At 61.6% G+C, this 13,740-nt stretch overlaps 3 protein-coding genes across 3 annotated transcripts; 2 read left to right on the top strand and 1 right to left on the bottom strand.

The window, feature by feature from the left end:
• Nucleotides 1–630: 630 nt before the first annotated feature.
• On the bottom strand, nt 631–3,279 carry BKCO1_7100051 (cell cycle checkpoint protein; the record flags this gene model as incomplete). The annotated part of the gene is made up of 1 exon (XM_020278808.1): nt 631–3,279. The coding sequence occupies one exon, from the start codon at nt 3,277–3,279 to the stop codon at nt 631–633; it is 2,649 nt and encodes an 882-aa protein (XP_020126104.1).
• A 1,078-nt stretch (nt 3,280–4,357) lies between these two features.
• Nucleotides 4,358–10,255, top strand: BKCO1_7100050 (rna polymerase rpb1 c-terminal repeat domain-containing protein; the record flags this gene model as incomplete). Its single annotated transcript, XM_020278807.1, has 2 exons — nt 4,358–7,113; nt 7,393–10,255. The coding sequence occupies 2 exons, from the start codon at nt 4,358–4,360 to the stop codon at nt 10,253–10,255; spliced, it is 5,619 nt and encodes a 1,872-aa protein (XP_020126103.1).
• Nucleotides 10,256–13,035: 2,780 nt separating this feature from the next.
• Nucleotides 13,036–13,560, top strand: BKCO1_7100049 (hemagglutinin; the record flags this gene model as incomplete). Its single annotated transcript, XM_020278805.1, has 3 exons — nt 13,036–13,282; nt 13,374–13,456; nt 13,510–13,560. 3 exons carry the CDS (start codon nt 13,036–13,038, stop codon nt 13,558–13,560), a joined length of 381 nt encoding a protein of 126 aa, XP_020126081.1.
• Nucleotides 13,561–13,740: the final 180 nt, after the last annotated feature.

Below are 13,740 nucleotides of genomic sequence, written 5' to 3'. Positions count from 1 at the left end.
TCAAAAAAGGTGGATGGGTGGGCAAGGCATGGGGGCCACCATGGCAGGGCCCGGCGCGGTGCGGTGCGGCGGCGGGGCGGGGCAGCGACGAACACCGAGAAGGAAGAGACGCGCGCCAGCGCCAGCCCGCAACCCACTATTGATGAGACTGGGTGCCACCCAGCCACCCGTCACGCTGGCTGCGCTGCTGCGCGTGTGTGGGGCCCGGACTTTCGGCGTCGATTGGGATGATGCAGATCTAGGGGTCCACCAACACCAGACACCCACAAGCGCGGGCTCCTGCCTCACGCGCGCGTGTCTATGTGCTGTGATGTGAGGGCACAAGCGCAAGGAACGTGAATCATGGAAGCGCCAAGCCCCAGTGCCAGCTGGGGGGACACGATGATCTTCAGCCAGTCACACTGCCCGGCATTTTAAAATGATTGGCACTGTATGTACATACAAACGGCCAACCAGCTCGCAGAACGGCAGAATCCGGCGCGTATTGGCTGGCTGTCTCTCGTTGACTGATGTGAGCCGCGCTGCGCCCTGCCCTGCCCTGCCCTGCTCTGCCCTGGCTTGCGTACTCTACGCGCCACGAGGCGCCCTTCCTCCAATTCTGTTTCGGAATGTTGTTTTGCGTCTCTCTGCCTAGTCATCATCATCATCCTCGATGTCATCGTCGCTCAGCACCAGGTTCGCCAGTCCCTTCTCACCGCCCGTTCCAATCACCATTTCTCCGGTGTGATCGTCGTGCAGCGTTGCTGTTGCTGCCCCTCGTCCTCTTCCCGTGCTCGTGCTAGTGCTCGTGCTCGTGCCTGTGCCTGTGCCGCTGACGCCTGCGCCTGCGCCTCCAACAAGCCTCCTCCTCGATCCCGGCCTTGCGGGTCTCGTTGATGACGGGTCGTGCTCCGTCGGTCCATCCGTGCTCCACTGGTCGCCGCCGTTGCGGAGCACGTCCTCGTCGTCGCCCTCGTCGCCGTCGGCGACGCCGTCGTCAGCGCCTATTCCGACGCCGCTGAAACTGGTGATCTTCTCCACCTCGCTCAGCCTCGCGGCGGGGCCGCCGACGTTCGAGGTCTGCTTCTTGTTGCCCTGGCGGAGCATCACGGCCGAGTACGGCAGGCGTTCGAGTAGCATCTCGCGTTTCAGGGACCCGCTGCTACCGAGCGGCGTTGCCATGACGCTGTCTTGTTGCGTGATGTCGGCGGCTGCGGTGGTATTGCTGCTGCTGTTGTTGTCGTGTCTCGAGGCATCGAGACTCAGTCGCTTGTTCCACGACTCAACAGTGCCCCGTTTGGGTAGGTGTGCGAATGTTTCGGCGCGGTTTAGGCCGTCCGTCTGAGCCCGGCGGATGTAGAGGTCTAGAAGACCCTCAATCTCCTCCTGGAGACGCCACAGCCTGAGTGATGTGGGATAGAACATTTTGTGCGCGTCAGCCCTGCTCGACCCTCTGCCTCTCACGGTTCCTGGTGGTGGAGCTGATCGATTGACTGGGTGAGGAAGGCTGAACAGTAGACCACGTACGGATGCGTGGAAGCTCATCTCGTCTTGCTGTAAGCTGTCTGTGCTGGAGCTTTGATATGTTCGTCGGGAAGTCCCGGCCGAGCTGAAAGGAGCGGGCGAGAGCAAGTCAGCATCCGACAGCGCGTCGATACACCCGTTGATTGAGTCTAGTGTGTCTTCCTCGCTCCCAGTGTTGCAGGAGAGGACGTAGTTCTCATGCAGAGCGGAGATGAAGGTCTGGATATCGGTGCCGAGCTCGTCCATCAACGCATCAACATCGATTTCAGATGCCTTTGGGCGTCGGTATTCGGGAAAATAAGCTGGTGGCTGAGAAGCAGCGGAATTGGAAGATTCATCCCTTTTGTTGTACACCACCTTCCCGACGGCATGGAATATACCGAGCGTGCTTTCTCTCTGAGAGACAAGCGCCATGGATTCCTGTTCCATCTTCGTCATGGGCTTCTGTCTTGCCCCCTTCTTCACCGCTTTGAAAGTCACACGGCTGCCCCAGTCGGCATTGTCGTCGCCTCTCACACAGAGAAACTCCAGGCTGGAAATGGCACTGCGGACGTCGCCAATCTCGGAGAGCTGCTTGATGACTTGCGGGCCTGGTGTCGTTTTTCTCCCGGATTTGCGTGCTTCCTTGGCGACAACAAGCTCAAGCGCCTTGGTCAAGAAGGTTGGTGCTATCGGATTGAACTCTATAATGGTAGTGCCGGGGTGGTTCGATATCTCGGGTCCAAGAAGCCGGTGAGCTGTAAAGCTGTCTGCGGCCGCTGTGTTGGTGGAAAGCAGAGTTTCTGAGATGATCATGACAATGGGCGTTGGCGGGGGCGCATCTGCGGAGCGAGTGAACATGGCACCTAGGGACGGCACAGATGAGGAAAGATACTGCTCGATTGCTGAACGAAAGGACTGCAAGGCTGCGGAAGAGCGTGTAAAGGTGTTTGGGAACTCTTCGATCAGCACTATTTGCTTGCCCGTGCCGTTGGGCGGGGAACTCTGAGAGCCGATCCCATCGCTGGGACCGAGATCCAAGCTGCCGAACTTGCTGCGACCCATGAAGTCCTCGAACTGGGCGGACAGAGAGACGAAAGCGTCAGAGGAAAAGTCAGAGCCCATGGGGTTCTTCCATTCATTGATTTCGAATCCTACATCTTTGGCCAGCAAATTGACAGTGGTCGTCTTAGCGGTACCTGCAGCACCCTTCAAGACAAGGAGACGTTTGCGCTCTCGTCCACTGAGGACGTTGGTCAGCCAGGCCTTGACGTCGGCAACCTTGCGCTTGTGGACGGCCAGTTCGTCAAGATTGGCTGGGCTGTATCTCTCAACCCAAGGCCTTTCATCGTCCTCGATTCTAGCGGCTGGTCGGCTCTGGCTGGAGAGCGTTTTTAGAAACTTCTGACTTGCGCTTGGCAGCGCGTCCTGCTCAGGGTTTTCGGCGTCACCGGCAGCGCCGCGCGTGCGCGTGCGTTTGCGCCATGCTGCGTGTGCCCCAGATTTGTTGGGCTCGTCGTCTAGCGAGTCGTCCTGTATCGTGTCGTCCTGGTCCTCAACAGTATCAGTGGGTGGCAGCCCCTGCGAGGCCACGGGCTGATCCTGGGTGCCGTGGACACGTTGGCGCTGTGTGGCAGCATTGAAGAAGGAGAGAATGTTTCTTTCTTTGGGCTGAGGCTGGGGCTTAGCGCGAGGCTGGGAGCTGCGCGACGACCGGGACGGGGCCTTGCTCTGGGTAGAATCTTCGTCCGAGGACAGCACGACGGCCTTCCTCTTTGCGGAGCGCAGCTGCGGCATGCCGCACGGTTGAGGCTGTCAAGGTTGGGATGGCAGGGATCATGATCGAGAGCGCAGCGCAGGCGCGAGCGACGTGCGACGTGCGGCGTGCGGCGTGCGGCGTCGGTGCTCGGAGGAGACGCGATTGGAGGCGCGGGCGTTGCGGCGCGGCCCTCGGCGGAAGTCGTGGCCAGGTGACTAAGCGCGGTATCACGTGTGCGGGCGACGGACTCGGCGCCCCTCCCGCCCGCGCGCCCTGCCATCCCGTCACATCACACTCTCACGCCTGCTTCCCTGCCCAACCAGCGCCACCTCCATCCAGCCGAGTCCACGACTTCCGCCTCAATTGGGCCCGCTATATTTACGCCCCGGCCTCCCCATCTCGCCCACGGCCGCGCTGGCTCGTCCCGCCCGACCCCAACGCGTGTGATTTGAAGCCCCGGCGGCGATCCGTAAGGTCCATCGTTGAGGATGGCGCCGGCGCTGGCCAACCGCCCATCACCACGCATATGCGCCCGTTGCGAGGGTGCATGATTGTCATGCAGCCGTCATGCAGCCGCGCATGATCCCCAGCAGCCCTCCATTCAGGCCCGCAACACAGCTTCCGCATCAGTGCCCGCGGAACCTGCCCCGACCTGAAGACAGCTGCGGCCAGGGTTGTCGCTGTACACGTATCTGTGCGACATTCGCAACCGCCCGGCCGTCAAGTTGTAGATTGCCAGATGTGCAGCCGATGACTGTCGACCGACCGGCCCCCAGCCATGTCTTTTCCCGGCGCTCCTCATTGCTCGCTTCCGCCAACGCGGCCCTCGTAAGCCCGTCGCGATGCCGTCATCTGTATTGCTGTCGCGGCTGTTGGAGCCCGAATGGGCTCTGATGCGCCTGCGTTCATGTATCCATGTCCCTACAGGGAAATCCTCCGCCACGCAGACCAGCAGCTGGCGTATCTAGCCTCCGTTATTAGACGTTCTCCTCTGCTCTATGCTGCCACGCAATCACTCTTCGTATCTCATCATTTGCTCTCGAATACCATCATCCAGCGATAAGAAGTCGACACATCTCATTGCATCTATAACTTGACCACTGATTTCGCTCCACCATGTATTCGCCACGAACGCGCAGGGTTTTAGAAAGAGGAGGAGATTCCAGATCGAAGGGGAAGGTTTTGAGGAAGGCATCGCGGCAGACTGAATACACCCCACCTACCAGCCCAGACATCAAGCCCGAGAACCTCCCACCCCTGCCCGCTTCCATTCCCCCATCACCAGCCCTCTCGGCGCAAAAGTCACGACAGACCAGTCCAGCGCCGTCTGCTACATCTCTTTCCTCTCGCCGGTCGGACGCCACGTCAGTGAGGTCCGCCCTACAGCCCACCGTGGAGGACTACAACAGTGACAACGAAGACACTCAACCCTCGGGGTCAGAACGATCCCAGACCCCAACTATAACTTCACCACCACCCGAGCCACAGCAGAGCAACGCACCTTCAGAGGCTCCCACGAGCACCAGCACTGAGGCTTCGGCACCGGAGGACCAGAGTGACGGGAGCAAAGCTGCATCGGAAGCCCCAGCTACTCCCAGCCAGGCACCAAGCTCCATCAGCAAGGCACCAAGTTCCGCCAGCAAAGCACCAAGTGCCGCCAGCAAAGAACCAAGCGTCGCTAGCAAAGCGGCAACCGCCGCTAGCAAAGCACCCACTACCACGAGCAAGACGCCAACTTCAGTGAGCAAAACTCCGAGTGCAGTAAGCAAAGCTCCGAGTGCAGTAAGCAAAGCTCCGAGTGCAGTAAGCAAAGCTCCGACTGCGCCGAGCAAGGCCCAGAGCTCCATCAGCAAAGCCCCCACCCTTGCCAGCAAGGCCCCAACCACCACAAGCAAGGCTTCAGGGACCGTTACTTCGGGAGGAGGGTCTTCATCGAACGAAAAGGCTGGCAGTGACGGAGCCCACGAGAACGAAGACAGCCTTGCCACTGCCGAGCCCCTTCTTCCAGAAGATAGCATTTCGCAGCAAGGGGACGACGACGTTACAAGCCACGCGACTTCATACCATTCGGCAGCTACGCCAGTCCCGCAGTCACCCACAGCCGCATCTGCGTCGAGGTCGCCAAAGGCGGCATCAATCAAGACGGACTTCCCGAAGAGCTCACCGTCGCTCTCCTACGCCGAAGCCCAGAACGAGTTCGATCAAGCCCAGTCACCCACCGCTGCGTCGTACGCACAGCCCAGAGGTCCCTACTACAGTCCTTACGCAGACCCCTACTCGTCTCCTATGCCCGGCTACCCCCAAGGTTACTTCTACCCACCACCCCACATGGCTATGGCACCGCCTCAGGGCACGCCTCCCGGCTACGGACAGTCCCCGTTCGGCTACAATGGCGGCCCGCCGTACATGGGATACCCGGGCAGCCCGCAGGCGCGGCGGCAGAACTCGATGGGCTCGCGCCGGAGCAGCCAGATGGGCGGCGACTTCGCCATGCCGCCGGGCATGGGCTTCGGCAACGGCGCTCTTGGTGGTGGTGGCGGCGGCGGCGGCGGCAACCCGATGAACGGAGGGTCGGCCGTGGTCGACGACGACGGGGCGGGCGACCTGCTGGGGCGCATCACGCAGGCGATCCCGGACCTGCACATGCTGCTGTCGCGGTACAACGAGACGCGGGGCCAGCTGGGGGCGCGCGAGGAGCTGATCAAAAAGGCCGAGGCGGCGCAGGCGGACGCGATCAAGCGCAAGGAGGACCACATCGACCAGCTGACCAAGCAGCTCGAGGCGGCGGCCAAGCACCACTCGTCGGAGAGCAACAAGCTGCGGCTCGAGATCGGCAACCTCGAGGAGAAGAAGAAGGAGCTGGAGGAGAGCATCGCCGAGGCGGAGCAGGCCAAGGCCGACATGGAGGCGACGCGCGCGCAGCTCGAGGAGCAGAAGACGACGGTCGAGGCCGAGAAGCAGGAGCTCGAGCGCACCATGGCCGAGGAGCGCGCCCGCCTCGAGACGGAGCTCGCCGAGCTCAAGGACAAGGCGGCGGCGCTGGAGGAGGCCAACGCCGAGCTCGACGGCGAGAAGACGGCGCTCGAGGAGGCCAAGGCGGCGCTCGAGGCGGATAAAGAAAGCCTCGAGGCGTCGCTCGCGGCGGAGAAGGAGGCCAAGGAAGCAGCCGACAAGGCCGCGGCCGAGGACAAGGAGCGCGTGGCCAAGGAGCACGAGGACGAGACGGAGAAGCTCAAGAAGACGGCCGAGGACGAGAAGATGGCGCTCGCGGTCGAGTTCGACCGGCTGCAGAAGGAGAAGGAGGACGCGTACGAGGCCGACAAGGGCAAGCTCGTCGACGAGCACGTCAAGGACAAGGAGGCGCTGCGGGCCGACCTGCAGCGCCAGAAGCGCGAGCTCGAGGAGAGCTTCGAGACGGTGCGCAAGGAGCTCGAGAACAAGCTGAACGAGGCGCAGAGCGGCCTCGAGGACGCGCTGAAGAAGGAGCGCGAGAGCCGCGAGCTGTGGAACGCGGAGCGCGAGAGCCTGAAGAAGGGGTGGGAGGAGGAGCGCAACGACCTGAAGAAGGGCTACGACGAGCAGACGGAGCGCCTGACCTCGCAGCTCAACAAGGAGAAGGAAGACCTGCGCAAGTCCTTCGCCGCGGAGCGGGAGGCGGCGGAGAAGAAGGCGCAGGAAGAAAAGGACAAGCTCATCGAGGAGCGCGACAAGATCAGGAACGAGTGGGACGAGGACAAGGCGAATCTCGAAAAGGTCATCGGCGAGCTCAGGAGCATCGCCGGCAACTTTGGCAACGAGAGGGAGCGGATGCAGAAGATCATCGAGGGCTTTGGCGAGGCGGCTGTCGTCAAGAGCAAGGGAGATGCGTACTAGTAAGTTCCTCTCCCTGGTCTCAGTCCTGTATTTCTCGACAAACCGAAAAAAAAAATTGCATTTTCGGGAGTTCTTATGTTCGTCTGAGGCAACGAGGCGCGGCTTTCCTCTCTCTTCATTTGACTTAGCAGATTGTATTCAGTGTTTCGATCTAGCGACCAATTTAATTCTATCGTTCTGGTCTCCAGCGCTGCGCCATCCTTGTCCTCTTGCCTCGATGCGTATCAGACGTTTGACATTCCATTTCCATCTGCTAACGTATCACTTCTTCAACACAGTCTTGACGCTTTCGCCCGTCTCCAGCAACAGGTCTTCTCCGTGTCCAACAACCACTTCAAGAAGCCCCCGAACCCAGCACCGGAGGCAGACCAGATCGGCGAGCTCCCCGCAGGGCTGCCGTCCTTCCTCGCCGACGACACGCCCGCCGCATCGCACATACGCATCTCGTACGTGATGCACAAGATCTCGTCCATCATCACGCTCCGCATCTTCACGCCCTTCCTCTTCAGCCCGGAGGGCATGGAGGACGCGACGACCAAGCTGCTGCAGGAGGTCAGCGACCAGCTGCGTACCAAGAACGCGCTGCGCGAGGCGACGTGGCGGCAGCACACGCTGTCCACCCTGTTCCGCGGCCCGGACGCCAAGCAGCGCATCAACCGCGCCGCCGGCGCCGTCGTCGACGAGATCTGCCGCGCCATCCAGCCCTTCGCCTCGGCCGGCGCCGACGACGAAGAGGTCGTGCGCGTCGAGGTCCGCCGCATCGTGAAGCTCGCGGCCGAGACGTGGCGCTTCGCCCGCATCGAGCGCGAGATGATGTCGGCGTCTCTGCCCGCGCCGGGCGAGGTCTGTGCCACCGATCACGTCGGCAGCAGTGGTGGCGACAAGGTGTACTGGCCGCAGCAGCCCTTCGACGACGCCCCCGGCTACCCCATCTCGTCCATCGCCGACTTCGACGAGGCGGCCAGAGCGCCGTCGCCCAAGTCGCGGGTGCTGCTGCGGCTCTTCCCCGTCATCGAGCGCGAGCCGAAGTTGAGGAGCGGAAACGGCGAGCACGACGACAAGCCGGATGACGGGTGCGTGTACTGCTACGGGCTGGCGCTGTACGAGGACTCGCCGCCGGTGTTGGCGCGCTTGCGCGAAACGGAGCTGGTGTCAGGTACGGACGAATCCTCTTCTGATCCCGCTCCTCCTGCTGCCGATGATGACGATGTTAAAAAGGAAGACTCGAGTGCTGAAGCGGTGGCAGAAGACCCTCCAGCTGCCGAAGAGGAGACGAAGGCAGCTGAGGAGGAGGGGAGCGGTGGTGATGGTGACGCCGCTGCGGCCGCGGCGGTTGCGGCGGCGGTTGCAGCTGCCGCTGTGGCCGCTGCTGCTACTGAGACGGAGGACGAGAAGAAGGATGAGGAAGGCGAGGAGAAGAAGGATGAAGAGAAGAAGGAAGGGGAAGGCGAGGAGAAGAAAGAGGAAGAGGAGAAGAAGGAAGAGGAGCCTCCGAAGCAGGACGAGGAGGCTAAAGAAGAAACAGCTGCGGAAGAGGGTGCGAAGCCGGAGGAGGCTGATGCTGCTGCTGCTGAGGCGAGCGAAGAGAGCAAAGACCCACCTGATTCTTCTGATGATGCTCCAGCGGCGGCCGATGGTGAAGCCGCGCCTGAGACGGCAGCTGAGGAGAAGCCGGCAGAAGAAGTGCCGGAAGCTCTTGCCGAAGAGAAGTCAGAGGAGAAGGCTGCCGAAGAGCCAGCAGGAGAAGAAAAGCCTGCGGAAGAGGCGAGCGGCGAAGAAAAGCCCAGTGAAGAGCAGTCTAGCGAGGAGAAGCCAAGCGATGAGGCGCCATCGGAGGACAAGCCCTCTGAAGAGAACCCTGACGGCGACAAGCCGGCAGACGAACAGCCCAGTGAGGAAACCCCTCCAGAAGAGCCTGCCGTCGGAGAGACAAACGAGGAGAAGGCGGAAGAAAAGAGCGGCGAAGAGCCGCCCGCTGAAGACAAGCCTGAAGAGAAGGCTGCCGAGGACACGCCTGCCGAGCCTACAGAGGAGAAGGCAGCGGAGCCAGAGCCAGAGCCAGAGCCCGCGGTCGACAATGCTGACGAAGCCAAGGCAGTCGAGGAGCCCTCTCCTGAAACTAAAGAGGAAGAGAAGCCTCCTGAAGAGGCTGCCCCGACTGAGGAGGTTGCCCCGACTGAGGAGACGAAGACTGAGGAGACGCCGGCGGAGGAGGCCCCCGCCGAGATGCCTGCCGAGGTGCCCACCACGGCTGAGCCTGAGGGTGACGGCTACATCCCCTTACCACGCAAGATCGGATCCACCCCGGGAATGCCCGCAGACAGTCCTCCGGCACCTGAAGAGGCGAAGCCACCAACGCCTCCTCCGCCGTCGGCCGAAGAGGCCACCAGAGCGCCCTCCCCAGCCCCCAGCAGGAAGGCCGAGAGCGTTCGAAGCAAGGCGCCAAGCGTTCGAAGCGAGCGAGCGCCCAGTATGCGCAGCGTCAAGAGCTCGTCGAGCCGCAGGCGCTCCTCATCACGGCCGGAGACGCCGAAGCCGGGGCTCGCTGAAAGCATCGCGGCGGCCAGCATCATCGCGGCGAGCCTGAAGGGCGCCGGGGGCGAAGACTCCAGCGACGCATCCTCGTCCATCCCGACGCTCCCCACGCCTTCGTCAGACGAGAAGGCCCGAAGCGTGCGCAGCGAGCGGCCGTCGTCGCGCACGCGCACGTCGCACTCGCGGCGCGGGTCCGAAGTGACGGCGGACGAGCGGCCGCACTACCGCATGAGAGACAAGCCCATCTCGCTCGAGCGCAGCTCCAGCCACCGAAGCGGCAACAGGGCGCGCACGCTGGGCGAGGAGGCGACGCGGGCCAGCAGCAGCCGGCGGCACTCGTCCTTCGCGGCCGTCGGCAGTCCCACGGTCGAAGCCATGACGCCGGCGAGCGAGGCGTCGCTGCGGGACCGCAGCGCGCCCCGCAGCAGCAGCCGGTATGCGGAGAGCATCAGCATGGATAGCATCAACCCCAGCGGCGGCGGAGCAAGCTCGAGGGGTGGTAGCAGTGGGAGCAAGTCGGGGACGGTGACGGATAACAGGAGTGCGGCTATCAAGGGGCTCTACCAGCACCAGAATCAGTACCCGCACCACCATGTTACGAGTTGAGCTTGAGGAGGCATGGTCAGTTGTTTCGGCGATTATGGCGAAGTATAGAAAGGCGGGCTAGGGGCGGTGGTATAGAGGTTGCGTCACTGTTTTGGCTGCATATGGTAATGGGCTGCATTTCGGCGTCCTTGGTCTTTCTTTTTATTTTCCTTGGCTGGTTCCTTCGGCGACTGGTTCTTGACCGTGCTTACACGCTATGCATTGCATTTACGGAGCCTCCTTTGGATGAAAAGTAAGGTATTCCTTGTCGGTAGCTTGTGATTGCTTTTCTCGCAGCCAAGACGTACGACTGTGGTCGGATGCTGGTGAAGGATGCGTCGATTCGAGGATCTCCACCGCAATAGTGGGTCGATGGATCTGGTTCGCTGTGCATGCACCCCGTAATAGCGGGGACGAGGAGGCGAGTGAGGTTGCGGAGATAGCCACGGCGATGGATTGGTCGGTGTGCTGGCTGGCCAGATGGACAGAGAACTGCTGCAGGCTCTGCACAGACAGGTTGCCGGACCGGTTAGAGTTAGTGTACGGCCAGGAGCAGAAACGGCGCGCGCGAGTACGTAGGCAGCGGCGGTGTCGGTTGGGTGGGCGTAGGGGGAGAAGAGTCTGGGTTGCACAACATGGATTGATTTTGCTGCAGGAGCGGCTCCGGGCAAAACGGCAGGTGCGGCTGCAGCGGACGGGCCGTGTGTGCTGACGGAACAGGCCATTACTGCGCCGATCGCGCTCCCGAGAAGCAGACAAGTTCCCCGCCGTTGTGGTCCCAGGCAGCTGACGGGTGCACGAGCGGCGGCTGCGGCTTGGGGGCCGTTTGTGGCAGCGCGGTGAGGCGCGGTGAGGCGCGCCGACGGGCTGTGACGGGCTGCGGTGGGCTGCATGCGGCTCGCGGCCCGCTGCGGTGCTCGACGCTCGACGCTCAACGCCCGACGCTCGACACTACTCGACACTCGACGCGACACGGCGGGAGAGCGGCCGGGGAAGCAGCGGCACAGCGGGTGGCGTCCAACAACCCTCTCGACTCGAACAAAATCTTTAGCCGTCAGGCCACCTGCCAGTAATCCCCCGCCCACTCGCATCTAGATTGACGGCGCGGAGCGAATCGACATGCATTGGGCCCGGACAGCCGGCTCGCTATACACACATAGCCGGGCCTCTGCTCCACGCTGCCCGCGCGCCAACAGCGCTGTCTGGCTCAGCTCTGTGGATGCTTACGCTTACCCGATGCGGGCCACCCCTGCCGCCAGAACTAGTCCTGAACACCAAACATGGCAATTGTTGTCGATCATGTTCGTATCCTCTCCACCGACCCAGATCCTGCTTCGCCTTCGTCCGGAGCGCCCTCCTTGCCGGCCGCTGATTGGCCGTGCTGCCTTTTCGTCTTCTGCCAGCCCTCGCGAGGAAATTGGACCAGAACAGAGACGCCCCCCAGGGCGAATGCAGCACCCGCGTTGCATGGAACCTCGCCGCTGGTACGAAGGCTCTGACGGTGCCGACTGCTGGTGCCTACCTGTGTCCTCGCGCGGACCGTGGCAATCTCCCGCACTGTGCCTGTCCACCTGCCCGCCTGTCCACCTGCCCGCCTGCCCACCTGCTAGTTACGAGGTGGCTCCACTTCCTCCGCCGCGACCACGCTCTAATGCGGGCCGACCCTCTTCTACGCGCCGGGTTGATCGTCCAGTGACGGATCAATCTCCATTGCGCCTTCGTTTGGCACTGGCGCCGGCCGTGGCATTCTCCATTGGGAACTGGCGCTGGCAAGCCAATGCCAAAAGCCTTGGTGACGATGCTCCAACGAGCACTTCGTCCAAATACCTGTTCTCGCTCTACGAGTCTAGAGCCTAAGCGAGCCCATGTGCCACGGCAAAAATGCTGCGCTCGCATGTGTGGCGCTACCATCCGTGCTAAATCTTTAGACAACTTATCCGGATAGCCATTGGAGAGAGTCTACCCGTTTATGGCCCGGCTTGGACATTGCTTCAATGACACTTGTGAAGAGATGCCATGTGGCTCCTCGTGCATGCTCGTGCTAATCTTGGAACTACGTGGGGAGAATCAAATCTCGATTGCCTGCATGTTCCTGGTTCGAAAACAAGCAAGCTGATCTGGCAGTCGACCCACTGGGAACATCACCCCCTGACCGCTCGGGCAGATGATTGCCGTGAGCATTGCTTTGGGACTTTGGGACTTTGGGACCCTTCAGCTTTCCACGACCCCCCCTGACTCAGAAGGTCCACCGCCCACAGTCGACTAGCCACCAACGGACAGGGGCCCGGTGTGATGTCTACTGATGCGGACGACTGGAAATGCCTCCGATTGGCAGGCAACCGCCTTTACTGCTTTGGTCCATGTAGCATGATGTTGGTGGAGGTCCATGGCTGATCATCATCCCATCACCTCCATCTGTTGTCCACGTCCCCATATCGAAGACGAGTTCTGGGCTTCAGCCAGCGCGGCAAGGTGGCGGGCTGTTGGCCGCTGTCTCCTTTGGATCCTTGCACGCACTCAGCCATCCATGCGGCTTCGACGGACGTGCCGACGTGCATACGACGCGAGACCCAGAGTATCGCAGACGAGCACATCGCAGTCAGGAAAAAGCAACATGGTACAGCTGGATAGTGATGACAGAGAGACCGTGGCAAGGAGCCTCCCAAAACCTATATAAACTCCCTTGACCCTCTCGTTCAAAGAGACATCATCAGCATCCATCGCTTCCTCTCATCCAGTAAAGCAGACGATTCAACCCTCTCGTTCCCAACCCACAACCCCCAAAAACACACTCAGTCAAAATGAAGGCCTCCACCATCATCTCCACCATCGTCTCCATGGCCGTCGTCGCCAGCGCCGTGCCTACTGCTGACGTCGCGGTTGAGGCTCGCACCGACAAGACTCTCACCGGTGCCTCCGAGACCTGCTCGTCCAACCAGGTCGTCTCGTGCTGCAACACCTCCGACAAGACGACCTCCACCGGCCTCCTCAGCACCATCATCGGTAGCATCGCCGGCAACAGCTGCGTCGGCGTCGGTGCCAGCGTCTGTAAGTGGCTTCCTGCCCTTCCACTGCTCATTAAATCACTTTCTTTTTGTGACGTGCGTGCAATACGCTGACCGCGAGTGACCTCGCTCAGTGAACCTCCTCGGCGCCAGCCCTGCCAACGGAGTCTGTGGCAACTCCAACAGCGTCAAGTGCTGCTCGGGCGACAAGAACACCGTAAGTCATCTAGAATTCTCCCTTTCCGATCCACTACTCATGCACCTCGCCAGGGCGTGCTCGTCGTCGACCTCGACATCCTCTCTTGCAGCGACATCCTCTAGATGCCTTTCCAGCACCATCACCTCGCTTCTGATCGCTTCAAGGATCGACCTACTCTTTGGCCGTCGGTTCAAAGACACGCGTGCGGCCATGGCAAGATGCTCACACAGCAAGGCTTGGGTGATGTGACAACACGTGGGTGGGACGGGAGATGTTGATGAATCAGTCTTTACTTTCTTCCC

This window comes from Diplodia corticola (assembly GCF_001883845.1).
Source record: "Diplodia corticola strain CBS 112549 chromosome Unknown scaffold71, whole genome shotgun sequence".
In the NCBI taxonomy this organism is placed as follows: Eukaryota; Fungi; Ascomycota; class Dothideomycetes; order Botryosphaeriales; family Botryosphaeriaceae; genus Diplodia; species Diplodia corticola.
Note: the sequence above shows the minus strand (reverse complement) of the source record. Positions and strands in the feature narration are given on the sequence as shown.